This window comes from Micropterus salmoides, unplaced genomic scaffold (assembly GCF_014851395.1).
Source record: "Micropterus salmoides isolate LMB-PRFRI ecotype aquatic unplaced genomic scaffold, ASM1485139v1 Ms_hic_scaffold_18, whole genome shotgun sequence".
In the NCBI taxonomy this organism is placed as follows: Eukaryota; Metazoa; Chordata; class Actinopteri; order Centrarchiformes; family Centrarchidae; genus Micropterus; species Micropterus salmoides.
The window spans coordinates 13,746,842-13,759,662 of NW_024040928.1; the positions used below are offsets into that span (position 1 = coordinate 13,746,842).

Here is a 12,821-nt window from a genome sequence, read left to right on the forward strand (position 1 = left end):
TGACTGTAGTGTTTACGGACAGCGTTTATGTTGTTAGCTAGAATAAAAAGATATCAAATTATTCAGTTACAACTCACTTCAGATAAAGGAATTATAGCTATGGCATTTAGACACTGAGTAAATTTTGCATATGTGACTATACTGTAACATATTGGTCCCATAGTGGGGAAATTCACTACCTTAACAGAATGCTATTTATAATGCTTTATTTATTGTTTGCTTGCTACAGCCCCTCCTGATTATAACAGCTTCTTGACCATTTGTAATTTTTAAGAGGTTGAAATTTTGACACTTGTCTCTCAATTCTCTTTAGGAAAGCCCCATATGTCACTTTTTGTCACATCACAAACAATAGGCATTTTCCACATCTGATATTTCCTTTTAATATGAGAAAAAAGCACAGGTGGCTCTGTCCCTCCCAGTAAGCCATAGGCTACCTCTTGACCTGACACACCTAAATGTTATGCAGTTCAATATTACACTTGTATTAGCTTTCTTTCTTTGTGCTTTTCTGCTAAGATAAGTCTTTCTTGCCCTGAAAATAGTTTTTATTTGTCTAAAAACACTAGCTGTTAATAACTAACGAGGCTCTTAAAATGCAGTGTATCACTTGTGACATTTTTGTGTGTCTGTCAAAAGAATTTCTTGACACACCAACTGTTACTTTTTACTATCCCTGTTTTACTAGGACAAAAATGTAGACAGCCAATCAAGACAGCAAGAGAGAGAGAGAGAGGCAGATGAGACAAGTGGAGGAAAAAAGAAACAGCAAGAGGATATTAAACTGGAACAGAGACCAGTCACTCACAAGGTTGGCTGCATGCATGCCAACAAAAGGCTAAGCTCTACACACCTCCAGAAACTGTCAAGGGTATTTACTTTTTAATCATGTCATATTCATCTGTCTTTATTTTCCTGAACCTCTGGATAAAGCAGGTGAAGGGTAGACTACTTCATCTGCTATTGGTTATATTTGGGATGGTCAAGAAATGTCACTATGTAAAATTAAATGCTAAATTATATGTATTGGGTCTGAATTTGTTTTGTTAAAGGTTGGTGATTGTCCTTTAATTCAATTGCAAATAGCAAAACGTGTGTGCATCAATGCAGGTAAGGATGAACTATGGCTACAGTATAGGATCTGCAAAATTATTACATTTAGTAACCTTGTGTTTAGGTCTGTTACGCCTGATTTGGCTTTTAGTTTATGTAACCTCTCAACATACTGTATATTTCTAAATGAATCATATTACATTTGTAAACTTTGTCCATCAAAGGTTGACCCCAGACGTATCCTCCACTATATCAACTGCCTCTGCAAGTTAAAAATATATATGAGATATGCCCATGTCTCAATATCTATTTAACTATTGTTCCAATGTGCCAAAAAAAATTATTTTGTAATTAGTGCTGGTGATTAGTTAAAGATTTGATCTAGTGCACCCATGTTAAACACCCCTACACAGCCATAGTCAAACCATGCATGTGTTTTCACTTTTGGTCTACAGTTGCTTGTCATCTCTCTCCCTTTCTTGTAGTTTAGTTGCTGTTTGGGTCGGACAACTTAGACCTTTACCAATCTTATTAGTACATCCGTTTTGTGACATCATGTACATTAAGTCCACACAATGTCAACCTGCAGAGGTCTGATCAAAGTAAATCAAAACTCCTGTAGGCCTTTAACTAGCTACATTTAAAGATGTACTAATCACAAGCTAAAATGTTTACTGTAAAGCTTTATAGTACGATACATTCACTAAACTTTACCTCAAAGTGTGTAGGCTCACATCTTACACCTTTGCAGGCCACATATTGCAGTGGCTTTCATTTGTTGAAATGTGAAATGTGCATGTGAATACAGTACTAATATATTGCACTTTCAAATACTATATTTATTTTTCTCTTCTGGGATGAACAGTCTGATATATGAATCTACAGTAAGGCTTAACATTACATTTTCAGCATAATATTTCTCTTTTCATCTAAAAACCAAAACATACAAAAAGAACTTTAGCACCATATGTTATTAATAATATTTATATTGTTCCCAAAAATAGGACATCAGTTTTGCTTTTTTAAAGAACGGGGATTCCATTAAACAATTTACTTACATTTTATACTTAACAACAACAAAGAAATCATTCTTTATATGTTCTCAGTCACAACATTGGTTGTATGAGTACACTTTCATAAAGATGCTACATACTGTAGCAAATTTGCTTGCTCACATTGTGCCAACTTTTGGAATACCCCGGATAAATCATATAGTCTAGGGAGTATCCTGATAGATTTGTGAAATACACCAACAAGCTAACACAATCTAGAAATTGAATTGAATATAAACAAAGCAATATTTCCCAACACCTTTGATAACAATTTCAAAAATCAGCAGCAATTAATATGACAACCATAGTCGCTTCATTGGAATATCAAATCCATTTTTAAACAAAATATTACAGCCAATTCTACAATAACAACAAAAATAGATACACATATTAAGGACATATAGATGACAGGAATTTACAACACAGCAATCACGATCTATATATTTTTTTAACCCCAATTCCAGTAGCAGAAGTACATTTGTGCACCTGTGCATTTGCTAAAAAGATGCATTTTGTCATCTACCAGTTTGATTCTCTCAGAGAAAAGAAAGAAAAAAAATCCTAGTGCAGTTTGAATCATAGTAAAACAAAAACATACTGTATGCTGAAACCAGTATAATAAACATTGTATGAACAGTAGAGTAACTGTTGTTTTTTGTGCAGATCGGAAAATTAAAATGGCACCATTGAGAGTTGAGTCCTGCTGTAAACGGTGTGGATTTGAGGTGCTAGCTCTCGAGCATTTTGAGACTGCAAGTTTATGGGGCGCAGGCCCTCTCAGTCAACCGGAAGGCTATGCTTTCAGAAAGCCAAAAAGTAGACTCTGGAGTCTACAATGGTAGCACCTTTTCAAATGTATTTATTCAGCACCAGGTTATTAACAAAAATCAAAGAAGAAGAAAAAGTAAAAGAAGAAAATGCACCGTTTTATCATCTGAACATACTGCTCCAGTGGTCAAACAGATGGTCATGACACAAAGGTACAGACTAAACCAAGTTAAACACTACAATGGCCTGCTGCTACACATTAATGCAGAAATCAGAGGGTTTGTTGTGCATTCGAGAGCACTTACATGCTAAATGTTGCGGGTCACCTCACAATGACTTCTAAAGGCATGCTGGGAGGTGGTGGGAAACCAGGAAATGAGGATATTCAAAAGTGATTCAGTGATTGGGCCTGTTTCATCATTCCGTTGTAGAAAATGCAACATAAGTGTTTTTTTATTTTGCGCATTTTGTCAACACTGACATCTTCCATGTTTTATTCCAACTGCAGGCATTATTGTTTTGGCTAGAGGATGTATTGTTCACACGAGACAAACACACAGAAAAGTTTACGTCTTGGCACTACAAATCATTCATCATTGCAAGACAGAAGAAGATGTAAAGGCATAGACAAAAGTACAAAACAATCATTGGCCACATCGTTCGGTATCGTGGCTGGCATCTGTTAAGACTACCCATCAAACAGTCCAAAACTAACACTTCTGAGCTCAGTCCAAACAGCTAATTGAAGCTTGTTGAATCAACTGGGGCTGATGTGATTCAGCTTACTCGAACGTTATAAAGATGAAGAAACCTACGTTCAAGTATGGAAGATGTTCAGTATTGCCTTACTTTTTCTCCTATGTCTTTGACAGAACCAATAACTGGGTTTAACACAGTACCCACATCTTAGTTCTGTCACACTGTGAAGTTTAGTTGTAACACTGTAGATGACAACTTGGATGAAACTGTAAGACTAAGTAGAACTGCCGACTGAGGTGTGAGCTGACAGAATAGTGAAATTAGCTTGATCTGGCTTTGGGGAGACAGGGAGAATATTGTTTGGTGTTGTCATCATCTTGGTGAGTGTGCTGGCACATGAAACAAGTAAAGAAAGACATTGGCATTGTTGTTTGCGGACCTGGCTGCCATGGCTGGATTAAAGCACCCAAAGTAACAAGGCACAACAAGGACTGAGAAGAGCAAGCTTGCTGTTCATACGCTCTTGCTGTGTGTTGTGGCTGTTGAGGGATGTGGCATTGGGCAGGTAACCTGACAGAAACAATTCTCTGTATGGGGATTTCTTTGTGACCTTGTTTATGGTATGAAGCGTGGCAGCCTGAATACTACACTGTAACTCTTGAAACTTGTGTATAATTTAAAGAAAAATATATAAAAACTAAAACCCACCAACTAACCAGCCTCTAGCTAATCATTTTCACTAGATACAGAAAGTGGAAAAATGGTGATTGTTCTGTAGAAATACTTAAAATATACTGCATGTTTCATAAAAAAATCCAGATTTGTACATATAGACTCTTTGTAGACGTTAAAACCAATTAGTTTAATTAACTTTCATTTCTGCTATCCTAATGACACAGTTAAGCAAGCATAAATACTCTGCCTTTTCCGACATGAAGTACCACTAGAGGAAATGCAGCCCAGTTTTACATAATCTTGTCTATAATGGTATATAATACTGTCGTCTCCCACACACACACAAAAATGATTGAATCACAGTGTATTTGCACCTGATTTGGACACACGTGTCCACGTCTGGAAAAGGTCAGCTGTGTTTAGAAAGGATGCACCGTACGCCAGGCAGCCAACTACCACAAAAAATGCCCCCCCCCCCAATAATACGAATGAGTAATCATTACCAAGAAAACAAAATATGCAAACTGTAATTTTGTGGTACAGTCCCAGCCGAGGAGTGGTCTAGGATGCAATATGTTCAGGAAAAAATGGAGACCCTTGAGGACATGCCTGGGAATGAGAACTGCATTGAGACACCCCTGAGTCAGCTGGTTAAGTGGTCTTGTTTGTTGGTCCTGAGGAACCCCTGTATTGGCTGTTTTGCTTAGTGTTTTTTTTAAAGTTTAACAATACTTATAATTCATTATTCATTCATTGACTAACTATTAACATGGCTGTTCATTCACTACAACAGAGAGGAACTACTCTGGCTACTATGGTAAACAATGAACAAGTTGGTTGTTTGCATACTCGTGTATTTCTATACATATGGTGTGTTGGATGTTTGCTCCACCCTAGCTGACCAAACAGTTCTCAATTACTCAGGGCTGAACATCGCTTTTAAGCTGAAGGGTGGCAGACCCTGGATGTTGAAGCTCTTGGTTATGGCAGTGTACCTCATTGCATGTTCTCATGTCAGGATCTCCAGTTGTTCAGCCTCAACCCCTTTGTTCAGTTACCAGAGAGTGTGAGAGTGTTTCACTGGAGGGTACCAAGGCCCAGCACCGCAGAGATGGGGTAAGAGGGCGGAGCAGCAACCAAGGGTGGAGCCGAACATTTGGTGAGACAACAGAACTGTGGGAAAGGGCTGAGGAGACACACACACAAGCGTGCGTACACACCACCATGTGAGCATACTTAGATCCTATAATGCATACTGTAGGTTGTACAGTACATGCTGAGAGGTAAACATCTCATCTTTCTCACACAGGCATACAAGGAATCATCCACCATACTCCAGTCAGGCCCTTTAGCACATCTGTCCTCATGTTCTTTTCCAACCCTGGCAAAAACCCCCTCCCACCTTTGGCCTGGACTTACATGGCATCTGCCTTTTACAGTACGATGTTAGCAGGCACGTGTGCCCACAGCTAAGCAGAAAGCCAGCAAGCCAGCAGAAAGGAATCTCTGTTTTGTGTAGGGCTCTTGGCCATCGCTTGTTGGGTGCATTTGTAATAATGCCTCATACTAAAGTCATGCCAAACTCTGCTATGTAAAAAAAACACACATTATATATTCAGATGAATCATTTGAGTAAATAGATAAAATTGGAGTATGAAATGCATTCATTGTTCTCATAAATTGTTCAGTAGCCCTCACTGGAAATTTTAGTCAAGCTCCTTTGACATAGAAGGCATGTTTTTTTTAAATTTTCTTTTCCTTTTATCATGAGTGAATACAGCTGTCTATATATGTAGTGGAGAGCTCCCGCATGTTCAGCTGGGAGATGTATTTCAGTGTATAATTGCTGGACAGCAGGCCTATAGATGGCACACATTTTGCGAGGGCTCATTCTACTGGTTCAAGGGGGCAGATAAGTTGGAAAGACAGTACTGTAAGGTGCGATTTGGCTTTGTTTCAACTACGCTAGCAGGTGCCAGAACAGTTGCCCTGTACACCCATGTAAGAGTATAACCTCTTTGAGGGCACACTGATGTTGAGGAGTATACCTTTCAACACTGCACTGCACAACATTTTTTGTTATGTAAAAAAGTGTGTGTTCTGGCAAAATATAGTTATGTCAATGACTATAAATGTGGACACAAATACGCACTGAAGTATAATAGCATAGAAATATCTTCTCAGATTTGTCATATTTTTTTCTTATCACAAGTCTTTGCACCCAATACGCATATATTAATCAACCTAAAACATTTTTGTTGATAAGAAAACAAAATAGGAAGGTTGGCTAAGGGAGTACTTTCCAGGATTCAGAAGGGAATGGTGGAGGACTCCTTGAAGGCTGTCTTTGCACAAAACGTGCATGTTAACACACATTTGTACCCTTCTACCTTTCGCTAAACACCTACATTCTTAAAAAATGTCTTTGGAATGTTTTTTGCTATGATTTCTACCCACCAATTTAGAAAATGTTGTGCTCATTTCAACTCCATTCTACATTCCTTCCATTGTGTTTTTTTCACTCTAGTGCTTGTCTTAATATTTTGTGCTGTCACAACTACAGGCAGAAATTACCAAGTAAGGCGTGCTGTTACAGCTTGCCTCCATTGGAGGGCAGTCTGCATCGTAAAAATTTAATATGTGGGTGGAACTGATTGAAGGTCAGTGTGCTTCTTTTTTCTTCCATACATGATGCGATTACGATTTAGGATTTTGAACAAAAATAGTACAGCCAGGATACACTTGAGCCACGTAAGCTTACAGAGGGAAAATCCGTTTTGAATTGCTTCTCCTTGACACATCTTTGATTGTGTCCTTCTGTAATAGTATGATGATAGAAATTTCAGTGCTTTTTAATTTACGGGCTAAGGACTTGGTAAACATTATCATACATTTCAATATTTTACATAAAGAATGGCAGTAAATGTAGGGATGTGCAAAGACCTACCCCCTCTGAGACTCTCCTCCATCATTCCCATCAGGCTTTGCACCAGTCCCATGTCACAGGGACATACAATATGCCCTTCACAAGTATTCACAGGTTGAATCACCAATACAGTATAATGCATTAAACACATTTCATAATGAAACATTCATATGTTATCTACACACTCATACAGAACCCTGCTCTATCAATGTAGAGGGATTCATATGAGACTTCTGTATGTATCATATAAGATATTGTAGGTTCATAATTTTCTCTCTGCACCGTATGTTTTTTCCAAAAATAAATCATGACTGTGTGTTTAGACTGTCTTGACAGATTTTCGGTTGACAAAACACACATTTCCTGCAGAAAAATGTAACGATCATAGAGGAGAGAAGAGAAGAGAGTTGAGTCAGATGGAAAGAGATAATATCTGGAGAGGAGGAAGAGCAGAATGAAAAAAAAGGAAACACATGTGCATTGTTGTGTGTAAGAGGAGGTGACAGAGCTGTGGGTGATGCGTTCAGAGGGAGGATTCGTACTGCAGGAGTTCATAAAGAAGCGGACCATCCCTATACCTGATGCCCACCGCATTAGGGCTAATGTACTGCAGCACATTTATGGTCCTGCGCAGGCGCCGATCCACAAAGTGTGCATCCCAGGCTGGGTAGCGTTTTCTGGGCATGTCTATCTTGATGAGAGGACCCTCAGGCCGGATGGGCCTGCCAGCTGCATCCACAGGCTCTGTGGATCTCACCTGGAAAACCGGAAGGCAGGTGTCTGTGGCTGTTTCATCTGACTCCTCATGTTCCCCTGCCAGGCCCCGTGTGGGGGTGGCCTGAGAGCCACGTGGGCCTGGAGTGGGTGCCATGGGCTCAGCCTCTGGGGGTAATGGAAGGCCCCACAGCAGCTCAGCACAGCAAGAGCTGGCTAGCACCCTCAGCCGGGGGCCCATGGGGTGTAGAACCCCGTAATAGAGAACCATACAGGCCACACCTGAGGCAAAGCACAGGAAGACGCCACAGAGGGCAAAAGAGGCATAGGCGTCAGTGGTGGCTGGGTCGCGATAAGCATACCAAAGGGAGCTGAGGATGGCATTCTCTAACAGTACTACTGTGTAATAGGCCACCATTCTGTACCGTGTCCGGCCCTCACGAACATTGAACCAACAGAAGACATAGACCACACCCACCACCATATTGAACAGTACCTCCTCCCACTTGGACATGCAGAAGTCGGTGCCGCCATGGATGACCCAGAAAGCCATGGCACACCAGTGGAGCACCACAAAAATGCCAAAGTAGATGTGGAAAACGGAGGCAAATAGGGCAAGGGAGAGCACCCGTGAGGAGATGGTAAAAAGGCGCCAAAACAGATGCACCAGGGCACCTCGGTAGCTCATGCTCTTCTTGTCGTCACGTGAATCACGCAGGAGTTTGTGGTAAGAAGCTAGCACCCAGGCCAGGGACAGGAGGGAGGACATGGCAGAAACACCTGGGAATAAAGACAGAGAGAGTAAGAGTAAGAGCAGAGAAAGACTCAGAATGGTAAGAATGAGAGAAACGGACAAATGCTTATAAATGGTTAAATTCTAAACCCAAAGAATTATGGTTTTATCTTGACTTGGCTGCCATTCCACTTACTGTGTACAGTATGTTTTATTTCAGCCAAAGCAATCCATCACATTTTGAAAGGCATATTATTACCAAGATCAGGTCAGGTCAACACATTTAGAGCACCAATTCAGTTTCCTTAAGACTTGTATAATACTAGTGGCAGCAGATATGTCAGAGCAGTAACCTGCTGCATTAGCCAGGATTAGCTGCAGCATGGTGCCTCTCAGCAAATGTATTGATGGCATTTCTATAGACACCCAGTCAGGGAAGGGTATCACTTGCTATGATTGAATTGCCTTCCTTGGGGAGCTGTATTGCATGAGGAAACTGGAATAGTAAAAGAGGTTTCAATAACAAGAGTGATCCATGTTGGAAATTGGATGCAACAGTGGAGAATATTGCACGCTGTAAATACAGTGAAATGGGAACTTCAAAGAAAAATGGATTGTCGAGTATAAAATACAGAAGCATCTGAGAATTATGCGATAACCACAGAGTGACAGTATAATGCAAAAAAGACAGATGACAGATAACAAAACACTAGAGTCTAACGAAATTAGACTCAAGTGTTGCTCTTATAGAGCCTTTAGGGAACCCCTTACACTGCAGCCACTCAGCCTTGTTGCTCTGGATCATGATGCAGAGCTGCAGCACCAGCTGAGGGGCGCTTTCTAAGAAGGTCTCTAGCAGTCGCAGCATGTTGACATCGGCATACTCGTACATCATAGCCCAGTAAAAACGACGCTGGTTCTCCTTCTGCCGGTGACTTTGGATACCAAGGTACATGGTGCGGATGTACCTGCAGAGAGAGAAGGGATGGACTTTTAGACTATCCACTCATTCTGGTATATATATAGATAGATAGATAGATAGATAGTTAGATATCTCTATATATCTATATATATAGAGAGAGACAGATATATATATCTGGTATAATAATAAATATTCCTCTGTTGATTGAAAAAAAGGCTCAAGAACACTCAATGACACCAATATTACATCTTTGCTACCCAAAGAAATGCATATATTGAGTGTTCTGCACATCTGCACGTGGTTGAGTTTTGACAACACTAGAGGGCATACTTAGCTACACTTTTTAGTACACAGTAAAATATATCAATCTGCATTCCTGAGGAGTTTATCAGTGGGTTCTGCATTAGTTAAAGGCACTTTTCAGCTGTTTACCGATGAATAATGTTGACTTTAATAAAATGAAAACTTAAGGGATTTGACAAAAACGTGTAGATTTTGATTGCCACATGCATTTTGTGAAAAAAAACATCAACTAGAGGACACTCAAGAAGTCTCTCATAATCACAACATCTGCTTCTTTAGGCACCATGTAACTACTTGCATATCTTAGCAGCTTTATTCCACAGCATAACTGCCTTGTGTAAAGCAGCAATGAGAGAATTGTCAGTGGTGTGGCCAAATTAAAAAATTTGGTCTTTGTCCTCTGAAGGTGTTGATATTGAATTAGTCATAGGACACATATAGTAAGCAAGGCAATAATCATTCTCTTAAGATTGTCAACTGCTGGACTGGCTATTTTTATGACTGATGGGGTTTCATAATGGTGAAGTGACTCTGGTGAAGCCAGGGAGACGGTAGGTAATGCAGCTGAGATCTGGCGGTTAATTGAATCAAGCTCATGTTGCAATCAAAGCTGTATTACTGATTTTTTTTTCAAAGGACAAGACTCCGAGAGTCATCGTGTGCTGCTGAGCAAATATGTAATATGCCCAGGGCTGTGATATAGCTAATTAAGATCATAATCTTCTTTGGGTATGGATTTTGAAATGGAGCACTGCAGTTGGAGCCGCCAATTAACATGCGCAGAAGAAGAGGAGTAAACAATGATGAGCAAAACATTTTGCAGATCAAAGCTTTGGACAGCAACATCACACCACATGCTTGAAAATGCACTGTAAAAAGCATCAATCGATCCAACAAAAGAAAATCAAGAATACAAAAAGAAGGAAAATGGCATTCTGGTGTGCTTTTATCCTCTGTTATCTATAAACAACTTTAGCTCTTCAAACATGGAAACCCAAGTCAGGCTGTAGAGAAAACAATCACTGAAACCAGTATGACAGTTACAGTGGTTTATAGTTCCTAACAGTGACTTCAGCCTGTGCATACTGGGCGGTAGCTGCAGGGACGAACTGCCTGAGCTTGCAGAGTGGCCAAATAAATCCAGCACTTGATGTGAAGGCAGTCAACCGAGGACAATAGCGTAGCAAGGACAGAAATAGACTAGACAGTAGCACTCCCCAAAACAAATTGAGAGGCCATGGATCTAAATTCAGTTCCTAAAAGTGAGACACAAATTCACTGCAGCAAAACAAACAAAACCCGGAAATGCTTATGAGTGGTTTTCAACATAATTAGCTTCTGCATTAGCTACTGGGGAAGAGATTACTGCTTAATTTGAAATGAGGCTGAGAACAGCGCACTGTAAAGAATGCATCATCTAGTAGGGTCTGATTGCTTTTGGTTATTGTTATAAGATTTTAGCATTAACCAGTTAATTTTCTCCATACACACAATACAACTCTAAACAGCCCTCTAGACCTTCAGTTAATCTGATAGTGAGAACATGAAATCCATCTGGTACATGTGGAAGGCCAACTGTTTCTCACTTTTTGTTTACTTGTGCTCAACAAAATAATTAATGATCTTGACATACGCTTCGTCTTCCTGGGATCACAAAATATTTGTCTTACAACCATGAGACATAATTTTGATGTGACACATTTGCTCTGATCTTGGTAAAATTGATTTGAGGCTTTTATTTTGACTGAATTAGTATTTGCAGTATTATGTATTATATGCTGAGAACAACACAGAAAAAACATTTTTCTTGTGATCACTACATAAATATTTAATGGCCAAAAAATAAGCATGCTGTGGTGGGAGATCACAAAAAAATAAATGTCTTTTTTTTCTGCCCACAACAAACGTCACATTTCTTTTTTTGACAAAGTTGGCAACCTCTACATGGTCCAGTCTGCCAGTCAATTAGCTAACCTGAAAAGACGGCCAGAGTTGGGAAAGAAACTATACAAATGAATCAAAGGAACAAGAGCCTCGGCACACAAAAACTTTAGCTACAATATTAGTGTTCAGACATGAGAAACCAGCTGTGGAATTACATTTTAACAGCTGTGTTACATTATCTCCTAGAGACATGAAAAAAAAGCTCATATGAAGATGTGGCTGACAAATATGTAATGAATCATTATAACCAGCAGTCAGGTGTTTTGTCATACAATGCAGAGTACACATTGTATACAGTTATTTACTAAAATATAATATCTTCTGTTGCTAACACTGTTATGGCATCTTCTACCCACTGATTCAAGGCTGGTAATGCATGGATTTAACAAAAATAGACATTTGAGGTTTGGCTGGACAAGGAAATAAAGGACCACAGGTATGGTGGTTTTTCTTGGGACAGTGGACGGCGGGGGGGGCAAAAGATTTTTGGGGATGAATAGCTCTGGGCAGTAAGAGTCACCATTATATCAAGAGGTAAAGGCTGGCATTCAGTGACATTTTCAGTTTGACTGGTAAATGTCAGATTGAACAACTCAACCCATCTCTTCACTAATGACATGCCACAGAGACCTACACAGGCCCTTTGTCTCCATCCCCCAATTTCCATTAGTCTGTATGTTCCACTGATACGTCTCGCTGATCTATAGTACCTCCGTCAGAGACAGCAGTCTCAGTCTGGTTGCGGCTCGGAAGGCTGCAATTGTCGATGCATCTTGATGCATTGTTTTTTTCTGTGCAGGGGTTGCTGGGCGTTAGTTTGTGCATTGGAGTCCGAGGGAGGCATTTCCTGGTTGGGTCACAGAATCTGATAGGTCACACATTTTGGTGTCACACCTGTCGCAGGGTGGCACTGGCCTCTGTTGTGTGCGCGTCGCAGTTGGTCCGGGTGCCGCTCTTCTGCGGATTCCGCCTTTTGCTTTCCGACGGCATTGCGTTGTGAATTGGCATTTGGATGGCCGGTGTCTTTGGCGT

General features: G+C 40.1%; 1 protein-coding gene across 1 annotated transcript in view; it reads right to left on the reverse strand.

Moving 5' to 3' along the window:
- Window positions 1–1,871: 1,871 nt before the first annotated feature.
- The window catches only part of xkr6b (XK, Kell blood group complex subunit-related family, member 6b), a 62,524-nt gene continuing 51,574 nt past the window's right edge, over window positions 1,872–12,821 (reverse strand). Inside the window, exons 2-3 of the mRNA XM_038727533.1 lie at window positions 9,392–9,588; window positions 1,872–8,667 (exon numbers count right to left, since the gene is read on the reverse strand). Coding sequence (XP_038583461.1) covers window positions 7,697–8,667; window positions 9,392–9,588 — 1,168 coding nt within the window. The 3' untranslated portion in view covers window positions 1,872–7,696. The remainder of the gene's footprint in view (window positions 8,668–9,391; window positions 9,589–12,821) is intronic.